Source organism: Phacochoerus africanus, chromosome 5 (assembly GCF_016906955.1).
Source record: "Phacochoerus africanus isolate WHEZ1 chromosome 5, ROS_Pafr_v1, whole genome shotgun sequence".
Taxonomy (NCBI): domain Eukaryota; kingdom Metazoa; phylum Chordata; class Mammalia; order Artiodactyla; family Suidae; genus Phacochoerus; species Phacochoerus africanus.
The window spans coordinates 7073935-7086257 of record NC_062548.1 but is presented as its reverse complement, the minus strand read 5'-3'; the positions used below and the strand labels follow the sequence as shown (position 1 = coordinate 7086257).

The window sequence follows — 12323 nt, the reverse complement described above, 5'->3', positions numbered from 1 at the left end:
GCAAGTGCTTTCTGACCCCCCGTGTCCCCTGAGCCTCCTGCTGGGATGGGACCCTCGCCGGCCCCAGGCCACCAGCCTGGGGTCAGCCTCCGAGCAGGCCCCTCCCCCAGTCGTGTGGGGTGGGGGGCACACGCCACAGGTGCCCAGAGGGCACGGCGCCAAGGCCGGGGTGATGCTGCACTGTGGAACCCACCCTGGGAGCTTCTTTTAGAAGTTGCCCCCCAGCCTGGGACGCTGGAGCCCCGCTGCGGCTGGGGCGGGCCGGTCCCCTGCTTGGCTTGGGCCACCCCTGCCCCGCCCGGTGCCACCTCAGGCCGGCTCCGCCAGTGCCCTTTCCTGGCCGGTAGTTACTGTTCCAGATGAGCCAGACGAGGAAGGCCGCCCTTCGGGACTGGAACCCCGGGCTTTTATTCCAGACCGGGTCTCTCTTTGTTTCAAGAATCCCTTGTCCGCAGTTTCTCATGCATAGAAAGAGGACGCGGATGCCAGCCCAGCACAAGGGACGATTATGAAGCGAGGTGGCAGCAGACGTGGAAGGGGCAGGGCTGGCTCCAGCTGTGGGTGGGGCGGGAGGGAGAAGCAGGGGAGACCCCCGCCCCCCTCCCACCTCCCTAGACCCTGAGCGGGCCACCGCCCGGAGGCTCACGCACTGGCCTTTCTCTCCTAGGGAACATGTGGTACCGCCAGGGGGTCACGCCCAGCTACCCGCAGGGCTCCGGCTGGGAGCACGTGTCTAACAATGTGCGCCGTGTGTCCGTGGGGCCCCTGGACCAGGTCTGGGGAGACGGGGCGGAGGCTGGACGCCCGTGCTGGGGTCGGGGACGTGGGGGGATCTGGGTGCCCGCTCTGGCCTCCCCACCGCTGTCCCCAGGGTCCCCCTGCAGCCGGGGGCTGGGCCTGCAGCGGGTCTGCATTCCAGGTCTGGGTCATCGCGGACAAAGTCCAGGGAAGCCACGGCCTGAGCCGGGGAACCGTGTGTCACCGCACGGGTGTGCAGCCCCTCGAGCCCAAGGGGCTGGGCTGGGACTACGGCATCGGGGTGAGCAGGGCTGGGCTCGGGGGGCTGTCCCGGCTGGGGCTCTGAGCCCCGGGAACTGTCCGGCGGGGACTCGGCTTCAGGTCTGGTGGGAGGGTCCGGCCGTCTGGAAGGGTGGTCTCTGCCCCTTGACCCCTGGCAGCCCTGGGTGACCCCCTCTCTCCTCGCAGGGGGGCTGGGATCACCTCTCCGTCCGGGCCAATGCCACCAGGGCCCCCAGGACTTCGTCCCAGGAGAGGGCTGGCGAGCGGAGCGGGGAGCAGGGCAGCAGGCCCTCGAGTGTGGCCGCAGCCCCGCAGGAGACCCCCGGCCCGGTCTGCTGCTGAGGCCGCGTCCCCTCGCCTGAGCAAGCTGCCCTGAAGGCTCAAGCTTGATGTGAGGGTTCCCGTCGCCGCTGTCACCGTCGTGAGCCATTCTCGTGCTGAACTCGCTGAAGTGTGGGTCCCAGCAGAGGCATCACCAGGCCCAGACTGCAGGCTCCGTAGGAAAGCCGGCCTGAGGTCACGGCCACCTTGGAGGCACTGAAACAGCCCAGAAACGTGAAGCTCTGTGGCCCCGGCTGCGAGGGGAACGTGGGGTGTGGGGTGGGGGCCCCCTTCACCCTGGCCTCTTCCGCCCGTCCCCCTCCCCCTCCGCCTCCCACCTTCAAGGGACGGGAGCCTGGCCCTTCCAGGAACACTGCCCCTGGGGAAGCAGAGCCCCCAGAGGAGCCTTCTAGGCTCTGAGCATCCCCAGACAGCACGGGGGGACTGCCCCCCAAAGAAAACTGGCCATGGCTGTGGGGCTCAGGCTGCTCTGCCTCGGGCCTGGTCAGTCCTGAGAGCAGGACACGCAGACTTCATTGCAAAGGTTAAGGAAGGAGACGTGAGGTTGGAAATAAATGCTGGGGAGGGGCGTCTGCACCCCCTCCCCCGGGTGGGCCAGGCCCTCCTGGAGTGGACAGAGGACAGAGAGGCTGCCCGTGGCTGGGAGAGGTCCATGTGCAGAATCCCTGTCCGCCCAGCAAAGCGGAGAAGCCTCTCAAGCCCTCACTCCCCACCTGCGGCCGCCCAGCTGCTTTTTATCTGGAAAAAGGGCCTGTTTGGTGAAGTCTGGTGTTTGCTTCCTACAACCAGACCCTTTGGGGGAGGGGGCAGTCCTCGTGAGCCCACGTCCCTTCTCACCCATCTCGGCTCTCGATTTGATACAGAACACGCTGACTCCACCAGCTTCCCTGGGCCATCCCGCCTGGAGGGCCCGGCTGTGCTGGCGGCTGTAAAGAGGTCGCTCGTGGGCCCCCTCGCCAGTGGCATGGAGGGAGTGGGTGGCCTCTGCGTTTGCTGCATCTCCTGGAGGCGGGACCAGGGGGCGCAGGTCTGGGGGCAGGGCCCAGGGGAACCCCGTGAAGGGCCAGGCGGGGCGGTGCCCTCCTGCCCATTTGCACTCTGCTGCCAGGTCTCGCCGAGTGGGCCTTTTGGTTTCTTCTACGGCAGCCACCTTTGTTCTACTGTCACTTGCTGGTTGCACCCTGCCCTTTATCCAGGGCCACCGTGTCTCCTCTTGGCTGAGCCCCAACTGTCGGCCTGCTCAGCATCACGGAACCATCTCAATTCCTTGGATGCTTTATTCAATAAAAACTTATGCCAATGTCAAGGACACATTCCTCTTTTTATTGCTACATCATGATTTAAATGTCGTCCCCCCCCCCATTCCAGCACAGGCCATGAAATCTTTTGTCTTGGTTTCATTAATATTTAGAAGAGGCCATTAGGAAAAATAAAAGCAAATTTGGGTCCCTTAAGAAACATTTTCACCACAAGTACAGCTGGGGCACCGGCAGCTCCCTTCCAGGTAGTTTTTCCCGGACACCAACGGCGCAGTTCTGGTTTCCCCGCTGTCGGCGGTGGGGACCCCTCCCCCGAGCTCGCAGGTCTGGTCTGCAGGCCAGTCTGTGGCCCCAGGTGCCAGCGGGCAGCTTGGGCTCAGAGTTCATGAATGTCTCACTTGAGGACACGCACAGCCTTGAAGGGCCGGGCAGAGCCTTCTCGCGGGACCCAAGTGTCCAGACTGGGCTTAGAGTTCAAGGCGAGGGTCAACGGAGCAGCAGGCTCACCGAACCTGTCCCCCGCCCTCCCAAACAACACCCTGAACCTGTACTGGGACCTTTAAGGCTCCTTTGTGATGTGACCACAGCAGGCAGATGCCCTCCAGCCTCGGGTAGAGAAGAACTGGACATCTGGGTCCAGGTGACCATCTGGGAAGCAGGTGCCAGTGGGGGACAGAGGGAAAGAGCCACAAGGGCTGGCCTCAAGGCGGTGACCCCCAGGCCCCTGGTCACCAGGCATGGCCTCCTGGACGCATCCTCTGCTGGGTACCCCCATCCGTCTGGAGCTCAGAGTCGCCCTCAACCTCGGCTCCCACTGGGGAACAGCCTGACACTGACCTTCCTGTGTGGCCACCCCTGGGGGCAGATCAGGAGCACCTGGGGATCCCGCCTGACCCATGCCAGAGGGTCCAGAGGGCCTGGGGATGGGGCTGCCGGGGTCTGGCTGGTGTCCGACCTGGAAAGTTGGGACGGAGGCACCTAATGGCTGTTTCCAGGGGTGCCCCCTGCTGCCCTTGATTCGGCCAGGGCTAATGCCAAGCCCCGGCGGTGCGTTAAGTGGCGGGACCTGCACTGCCAGGGCTGGGCGGGGAAGGCCATGGGTCAGGATGCGGCCCTTGCCTGTGGCAGCCCCACTCCCAGCCGGGCTCAGCCCCCACCCACAGCATCCAGAGGGGCTGGGCCCCCGAGAGCTCTGGGACAGATCAGGGCACAAGGGACCCTGCCTCATCTGCCAGCCCAACCCCACCCTCTCCGCAGCCGCTGTTGCTGGGGCTCCTGCCGAGGCTGCCTGGGACCCTGTCCCCTCCTTCCTCCCCACATTGGCCGTGGGGAGGCAGACAAGGGAGGGGAGTTGCCAGCAGGGTTGAGAGCAAAGTCACCAAGCCTGTCGGAGCCAGCAGCCAATGGGGCAGGAACGCTGCAGAAGGAAGCGTGGCCCGGGGCGGCGGGGACCTGCCAAGCTGCCCGGTCCTGCCTGTGAGGAGCAGCACCGGGTGGGGGAGGGGAGCTCCTGCCACCGCAGGCTCCTCCCCACCGAGAGCCCCACTGAGCCCCCACGTCCAGCCAGGACCCTAGATCATCCTAACGTCCTTTCCAGACAACCCTGCGCCACGTGCATGACCACAGATCCGACAATGACAGCAAACCTGGGTGGGACCCCGAGGGAGGCCTGGGGGCCGGACCCTCTTCCCACCCGCCCGGCCCTGTCCCCAGCACCCTCAGCCCCAGGCGGCAGATCCTCGGACGGGCTCAGGGTCCCCCACCCCGAGGGAGCCAAGACCCCAGCGCTCTCCCGGACAAGGTCCCTTTGGAATGAATCTGAGGGAGTCAGATGAGGGCTGGGCTTCTATGTGACAGGTGCTGAACCAGCTCCTCCAACCTTCTCCGCTCAGCCACATACTCCCCTCCAGGCCGAGACCGTGGGCCTTGTTTTCTCTGTGCCTCAGTTTACCTGGAACGAGGAGGCTTCGATGCAGGCCCTGAGTCCCGACCTCAGCAGCAAGTAGGGAACTTACCCAAGCAAACTTTTTCCTGGGACCTCTCCTCTGGAGGGAGCCGGGACTGAAGAGAAGTGAGTGACAAAGGCCGCCGGCCAGCTCCTGCCTAGAGGATTAAAAAGCAGGTCCTGGGACCCCGGCCGGCGTTTGGGTCTCGTGCTGCCCAGAGCTGTACCACTCACTGGTCTTGTCCCTGGGGGTTGGGATGTGCCCGGGGAGGCGGCTGAGGGTGCAGGGAAGCAGAGCCGCGGGGCCTGGAGGGCCCAGGGCCGGGATGAGCGGGCCGGGCCTCCGCTGGCCGCGGGCTGGGGTGCTAGGAGCCCTCTCGGAAGCTGTGGATCTGCGTGGAGTACTTCTGCAGGTGGCCCTCGGGCTCGGCCTCGGAGGCTCCCAGGGCACCGCCAGCCACCTGCTGCTGCTGGTAGTGCTGGTAGAGCTTGGGGCCCGGCCCGTCCAGGCCCGGGAGGCGGCCGCTGGACATGGTCAGGATGGTGGCAGTGAGCGACTTGATGTAGTTCTTGGCCAGCGTGAGCGTCTCGATCTTGGAGAGCTTCTTGTCGGCGCGCACGTGCGGGATGACCTCCCGCAGCGCCTGGAAGGCGTTGTTCAGCTTGTGCATGCGCTGCCGCTCCCGCTCGTTGCTCTCCAGCCGCCGCTGGACGCTGCTCTCCCGCCGGCCCACCGGCCCCGGCCGCCGGCGCCCGCCCTCGGCCCGCGCCGTCTGCGCCCGCGCCGTCCGGCCCCGCAGAGCCTTGGCCGGCTCCGGTCCTGAGCCTGGCTGCAGCGTTTCAGGCGTCCGCTCCCCCTGGGTGACCTCTGGGTCCTGCGGGGGCGCCCGGCGCCGGGGAGGCCGGTTTTTGGTCTTCATGGCTCCAGGCTGGTTGTGCTGGAGGTGGCGGCTCTGACGGGGGCAGGGGGGGGGGCGCTTTGGAGCTGAAATCCAGAGCAAAGGCCACCCTGAGGTCAGGGCTGGGGACTTGGTGCCCAGCGACCCCAGAGTCCCTCCCATTCACACGTGGCACCCTGAGCTGACCCCACCCCCACCCCACGCCCCTGTTTGACCTCATACTGATCCCTCAGACCTTTCCCTGGTCTGGTGGCCCCCTCTATTCCAAGGTGACACGCATTAACCCCAGGACCCTTCTCTGGCCTCATGCCCCTCACTTCTGCCTGAGTGCCTCCTGAGCTTAGGTGGCCTTTGACACTCTGCTGAGACCACCCAGAGACGCGGCCCTATCCTAGCCCGGGGCAGCCCTGCCCCCTAAGGTCTGCCCCGATGGGCAGGCAGCAGCTCCGGCCACCACCCTCACTCTCCTGCCCCACTGGACATTGCACACAAAGGGACAACGTTGGTGCCAGAACGGCTGTGGGCATGAGGTCGCTGTCGGAGGTCAGAGGTGGACAGTGGCCAGAGTCCGCAGCAGTCCCCAGGCCCACCATGTGGGTGGCTGCTGCCTGGGCTCCAGACTCCGGCCCCTCACCCAGGTTTCCCACAACCAGACGCCACCCTGTGCCGCCGGGGGTCTCCCCCGCGGCCCCATCCGCACCCCCACCCCCGTTACCTGGGGATCTGCGGCCTCACGCACTGGGGCTGCCCACGGGGGACAAGGACACGTCGCTTTAGGCGCCCCGGGCGGGGCGGCGGCCGCATGTAAATGAGCCCGCCGGGCGGGGGCGGGGCGGGGCCAGAGTCGCTTGTCCCCGCCCCTCGGCGGGGGACCTGTGGCCACCTCCCAGCCCGCGAAGGGTCCCCGGGCCTCTTCCCTGCTCGGGCGGAGCTCAGGCTCCGGAGCCGGTTCCGCGGAGTAGGAGACAGACTCTGCGCCGAGGTGAAGCCCCGGGACCGCACCTGGCCGCCGTACCTGGCCCTGGGGTTAAGGCTTGGGACACCGAGCCGGGGTCAGAATTCGTGGAAGAGCCGTTTTACAGTAATACTAGTTTCCCCAAAGGGCAGCGCGGCCACATCCTGGAAGAGCCAGGCACCCGGCGCCCCCACCCTGCGTTTCAGGCAGGATCAGCAGCACCCGGCCTTGGGGACCCGCCCCCACCACCAGCAGCAGGTCCAGGTGCGAGTGGGAGGAGCCCGGCCCCGGGAGCACTTGGTCGGCTGCCTGGTGGGCAGGTCATGGGGAAACAACTGGTGGTCGGTTTTTGGAGGTCTCCAGGGGCGGCAGGCAGGTGGCTTGGGCTCAAACCCTGCCGCCACCCACCGACCTGCTTTGCTTAATCGCCCCCTGCCTCAGTGTCCCCACTTTTGGCTGCTGCACTAAAATATGTCAAAAGCACCCTGGGCTCAGGGGTTCTTGGGGGCTGATGGGAACTGCCCAGAAGGCAGGCAGTTCCTGAGGGGGCACCTGGGCTGGGCTCCCCTCTGCTTGTGTCCAGCAGGCCGGGGCTCACTCGCTGCCTGCCTTGGGCTCTCTGAATGGGGTTTCACAGGTCCCCTCCATCCACTCCACAGGGTCACTGCAGCTGGTGTAACCTGAGCTGGGGCCAGGGCCCTGTTCTGGAGCAAGGAGGCAGATACTTTGCTCTTGGCAGCTCCCACCAGGAGAGCAAGGAGGGCCCCCTCAGGACACAGCAAGAGCTGAGGAGCCTCTTAGAGCTGGATCTCAGAAATGCTTCTTCAATTCAGCAATAAGTGCAAAGGCTCTGAAGGACAGAAACACGCTACGGCAGCGCAAACACCACACGCTACCTTTCTAGCAATCAGACAAACCTTCGTGTTCTCAGTAGCGTGGGTGGGGTTGGGGGCGGGGGTATCTGTCATGGAAAAAGCCACCCGTCTCCAGAGCCCAGGGCAGCGAGTGACCTAGGGCTGCAGGCTACAAGCGCCTACGGCAGGGCAATGCCGGGGGTCACCCGCCCCTGGCCTTACACGGTGGGAAAAACACAGAAGAAATGCAGCAGCAGAGTTTATAAATATATAACTATATTTATTTTGAATATTAAATAGTTTTTAAATTACAAGCAATTTATTGAATCACACTATGCATCAATATACAGTAAAAATCTTACAATGTAAAAATGTACACAATTTCAACTGAAAGTTTATTAACTGTTATATTGCCGTGAACCTCTTACAACGGTTTTAAAGCTCAACCGGGAAACCTGGCGGGGGGGGGGGGGGGAGCCTCACTTGCAGCTGGCATGAAGCAGTGGGTACACACAGCAGTCCGTTATCAAGATCCGTCTACACCTGTGCCAACCCGAACACCTTAACCATGTTCCAGCCACTCAAATAACAGGTTGTTGGTAATTCAATACCGGCAACACGTCTTGGAAGAGTTTGTTCATATACTGGAGAGGGTTTTCCTTGCGGAGAGCCAAGACTTAGGCCGACCCCCTTAGTACTTCGGAACGTGTTTTTCTGGAGATTTAGATCTGAAGTTACCGTGTGCCTTCTTACGGTAAGGCTACTTCTCATGAGGCTACTATCTTGAAGCCCCTCCTAACGGAAACCCAGCGTCGGCAGCCTAACACTTGGTTCACTTCTGGAATTTGCAGGTGACAGGCTGGGTCCAGTAAAACCAGGAGTTGCCTCCCTTGGGCCCCGTCCCTCAGGACAAACATGCACTAAGTCATCAACCCTACAAACACCTAAGGAAAGTGTCAGTAAAAGGAAGAGGTCTTGAAAGGCGTTTTACGGCAGCAAGACAGAATACAAAGACTTTTCTTAGAAAAACCCATTTCTATAGAAACGATCGGCCCGTACATTTAAAAACAGAACAGATGCTCTGTTTTCTGTTCAGCTAGTAGCTTCCTGGAGCCTTTTCACTCTTAAGACGAATGGCTTCTTACCCAGATGCACTGCCCCAAGGGTCAGAAGGATGTGGGGAGCACTGTGCCCACGTTTCTCTTTCTGGCTTAGGACCGAGTCATTGGATCACGCAAATTAACATCTAGCTAGGAAGGAAATGAAGGTGAGATTATTTTTATGGTGGGATTTAAGATATGTAAACTCCACCAAAGTCAGACTGATTCCAAAGGAGGCCGGGAAATACCACTTTGGACCGGGTATTACCAACCTCACCCATAGTATCTAGAGAATTCCACTGATATTATTTCACTGGGTAAATAACGTATTAGAACAGGGACGGGTTGAAAACTCCACTGCTGGGAACCGAGTAAAAAGAAACTGAATCAAACAACAAAGCACATGCTGACATTTCAGAAATGGGCTGAAAATTTTAATCTACATCATTTCCTGTGTATTGCTTGAGATTTTAAAAGAACATGTTAATTCACATGTTTATTATAAATATAAAATCTTCCCAACCATGCAACACCACACTACGACCTACTACTCCAACCACCCCCCCCCAAACTTTGTGTATAAAATGTTTTTGGCAATTACTTATGAGAAGCGATATAGACCTTAAGATAAATTAAAATGGGAATGATGTTGCTAAAATCTCCTTAATCGTCGTGAAAAAGCGCAGCCCCCAAACATCAGCGCATTTGTCCCGGGCTGACTGTGTAAGAAGACCACTCTACGGCACTGCTAGAGTGTAGTCATTACACTGGAACTCCTTAGACCTATAATTTGAAAAAACTAGTATAACTGCCTCTCATTTCCCTTTCAACCGAGACTGGTAGGCAGATGTAAAAATTCAGAAAACTCAGACGTCTTCATAGCAAGAAATTCAGAGTCAGAAGTTTTGGCAAAATCACTCCCGATGCCCCAGGGTCCGGCTCTGGCAGTGCTCTGGGCCCACGCACGCCGGGAGAGGCGAGGGAGATGTGCCTTCCACTTGGAATCTGCTCGCTCTGGAAATTATTGCTCGTGTGAAAAGGGAGTGAGCCAGAATGGATAAGAAAGGCCCCAGCACACTGCGTCCACTCTAGCCCCGGCCTGGGCCCTGGACGGTCGGGCACCCCAGGGGCCTGCTGGAGGTGGGGAAGCCGACTGGCACTGGCCAAGCCCTGGGCGGGGGCGGCCTGTGGGGACCCAGACCCGAGGCCCCCCGGGTAACCCAGGCGGACCCTCCTCAGAGCAGCACCGCCACGCTGCTGCCAAAGCACGACTCGAGGACTGCGGAGGGAGGTCAGCTTTTTCTCACAAATGCCCGGTTCCTGCCCATGTCGTGAGGTTGCACTGGACACGCTCGGTCCTTTCCGAGCAAGGGGGGACTCGGTGCTTAACGCAGAAGGGAGGGGTCAGTGCAGATGGGCCCAGGGGCTCCAGCCGCCCGGGCTGCCTGAGGTCCCGACCAGGAGGACGTGCTGGCTGTGGAGGCTCCGCCGCTGTCCCTTGTCCCTCCTCACGGCCGGAGGACAGACTGTGTCCCCTTGGTCGCACAGACCAGTCACACCTGGACGGGACATGACTGGAAGGGTTGTTCTCAGGGGAACAGTTCAGCCCCAGGGGCTGCGAGAAGCTTGACACCTCAAGTGCTCAGAGAGAATGAACCCCAGCATCCCTGGCCCCACAGCCCTCCGTGGAGCAGCTTCTACGCCCAGGAGAACCCCAGCTTCCTGCAGGAAGCAGCTGCAACACGAGGACCCCGAGACCACTGCCGTCTGCATCTCTGAGAACCGAGCCGGGGAGCCGGCTCTGAGAGGAAGGGACGCGGGCCCAGCCAGGAGAGGGCCGCGGGGACCTGGACGGTCCAACCGCAGCCGGGCGCTCAACCCCCTGTCCACTGGTACTGAGAGGGTTTTTAAAAGTCGGGGTGGGGGGGCGGGTGGGAGAATCATGCAGAGGGGCTGCCAGACCCTTCCGCTCCCCAGAGAAGCCCCGCGTGCAACAGAGAAACCACCTTCCAGAGAAGAGACAAAAATGTGTTTCATTCAATCAACAAAACAGAGCAGTCTTTTGGGACTCATCAAAAATATTTCCTATAAGAACATAAAACACTAACATTCAGAATCACTTTATCATTTACGAAAAAGTACCGTATGTACAGTTCCAACAATTCTAAAGACAGCATGACACTCAAAATAGTGAAGCTTTACAAGTACCATGCAGAGCAAACAAATTATAAGACAGAAGAAAAAAAAAAATCAAACTAGTGGATAGCACCAGCTTGACCTGCCTTATTTTCCTTGAATAATTTAAGATTCTGTACAGTATCAGGGGCTCTCAGGACATTTACCCACAGTGCAATTACAGAAAGCAATTAGTGATCTCTTTAAAAACAATAAATATGGCTCAATGCTGCCAATTCCCACCACCGTCCCCGGGGCCCTGCGCGCAGGTGGGAGGCGCGGGTGTGGACGTGGAGGACGGACACCTCGCGTGGGACCCACCCCCGGCCGGCGACGACAGTCCCCCCCACCGCACCGCCCGGGGCTCCCAGGACGGCAGAGGCGCGGGGCGTGAGGGCAGCAAACTGCACTGGGCGAGCCGGACGTGCCACGCCGGGGCCGGGCACCCCGCAGCGCTGTCCCTCGGCCTCCTGGGTCCTCCTCCCCGCCCTGCGTCGGCAGCTGTCGAGGGGGCAGGGGGCGCCGCTGGTCAGCTGGGAACGCCGCGGGGAGCAGCCTGGGCCGGAGGAGCCTCCGCATCCCCTAGTCTTTCTCTCCGTCTTCGCTGCTTCCTATTCAGGAGAGAGCAAGCAAAGCTGGGTTTTTAAAACGATCGTCACAGATAAAAATAGTGTGCACAGCATCTGATCTTCGCTGCGGAAAAAGGAACTGAAGCGAGAAGTGTGGCCGTGGGCCACCTGGCCGAGCCGCGGGCCGCTTCCGGCAAGAGCGGCACCTGTCAGGCTCTCTCGCAAACACATCTGCTCGGCTCACACGCTGCTCAATGTCCTGCTTCGGGGGCAGGAGAGAACCTGCTCTGACCCCCACGGTCCCCCCCCCGACGGGCCATTAGGTAACGGGCGCTATCTGATCGGCACAATTAAGCACAGCACAGACACAAACAAAAGCTCTGTGTGTTTCATAGTTATTATTTGATGAGCAAACTTCACATCAGAAAGTGTACCCACTAACACTTATCTTCCCATCTAGTTGTGGGGAGAAGGGTCCATATGTTCAGACACTACTTCAAATGTGCCCCTCCTGCCTGGGCCTTCTGGTGCCACCCCAAGACCAGGACTTAATGGCAAAATCAACATTCCGGGGGAAGGGCCAGAGTGTGCTCGGGCTCAAGGCCAGCACCAGGGCTGCGTGTTCCTCGGAGCTAAGCTTTCTCAAGAGCTGCTTCTCTCCTGGGCAAAGACGTCGAAACGGGGGCGGGCGGCCAACAGCAAAGGGGGAAAGAGGAGAGGGGCGTGTGGAGCGGCCGCAGGGCACGTCCCAGCCCCAGGCCCCCAGGCAGGCAGGCAGGCACGGAGGCCTGAGAGTGGGGGACGAGGCCCCCGGGCGCCCGCAAGGCCGAGAGCGCGCGTCAGGAGGGTCGGCGCCGTCTTCCCGGCAAACGGCAGAAAGCCCCGGGGGTCACGCAGGCAGCCCGTCGGGGAGCCCCGGCCCGCTCACCTCCCTGCTCGATGTCCGAGTCTGTGAGGTGCGTGAGAGAGAAGCTGGCGATGGTGGCGGGAGAGATGGAGAACCGGGAGTAGGGCGCCGCGTGGGGCCAGCTCGGCTCCGCGCTCCGGGGCGGCGGCGGTGGCGAGAAGTACTTGGACGTCTGAAGAGAAGCCTTGGACCCGAGGAGGTGACCTGCCTTGGACGCGAACGGGTCTGGGGAGAAGTCATCGTCCCACTCGAAGCCTCCACCTGCAAGCAGAGAATCCACCCGTCACAACAGAGCGCA

The 12323-nt window shown here is 61.2% G+C and overlaps 3 protein-coding genes across 8 annotated transcripts in view; 1 reads left to right on the top strand and 2 right to left on the bottom strand.

Annotated features, from left to right (window-relative positions):
• TECPR1 (tectonin beta-propeller repeat containing 1) overlaps positions 1–2668 on the top strand; it is a 30380-nt gene extending 27712 nt beyond the window's left edge. Inside the window, exons 23-25 of one of the 3 annotated variants that reach the window (XM_047779529.1) lie at positions 668–741; positions 920–1039; positions 1207–2668. In XM_047779529.1, coding sequence (XP_047635485.1) covers positions 668–741; positions 920–1039; positions 1207–1362 — 350 coding nt within the window. In that variant the 3' untranslated portion in view covers positions 1363–2668. Of the gene's footprint in view, positions 1–667; positions 1040–1206 lie in introns of all 3 variants that reach the window. The other 2 variants (XM_047779528.1, XM_047779527.1) reach the window with 2 other exon arrangements.
• Positions 2665–6263, bottom strand: BHLHA15 (basic helix-loop-helix family member a15). Its single transcript, XM_047779532.1, has 2 exons — positions 6181–6263; positions 2665–5551 (listed from the first exon to the last, which is right to left on the bottom strand). Exon 2 carries the CDS (start codon positions 5484–5486, stop codon positions 4932–4934), a length of 555 nt encoding a protein of 184 aa, XP_047635488.1. The 5' UTR covers positions 5487–5551; positions 6181–6263; the 3' UTR covers positions 2665–4931.
• Positions 6264–7650: 1387 nt separating this feature from the next.
• LMTK2 (lemur tyrosine kinase 2) overlaps positions 7651–12323 on the bottom strand; it is an 81966-nt gene continuing 77293 nt past the window's right edge. For all 4 annotated transcript variants that reach the window (XM_047779522.1, XM_047779523.1, XM_047779525.1 and 1 more), the window contains 2 exons: positions 12047–12286; positions 7651–11160 (listed from right to left, as the gene is read on the bottom strand). In XM_047779522.1, the coding sequence (XP_047635478.1) occupies positions 11132–11160; positions 12047–12286 (269 nt within the window). In that variant the 3' untranslated portion in view covers positions 7651–11131. The remainder of the gene's footprint in view (positions 11161–12046; positions 12287–12323) is intronic.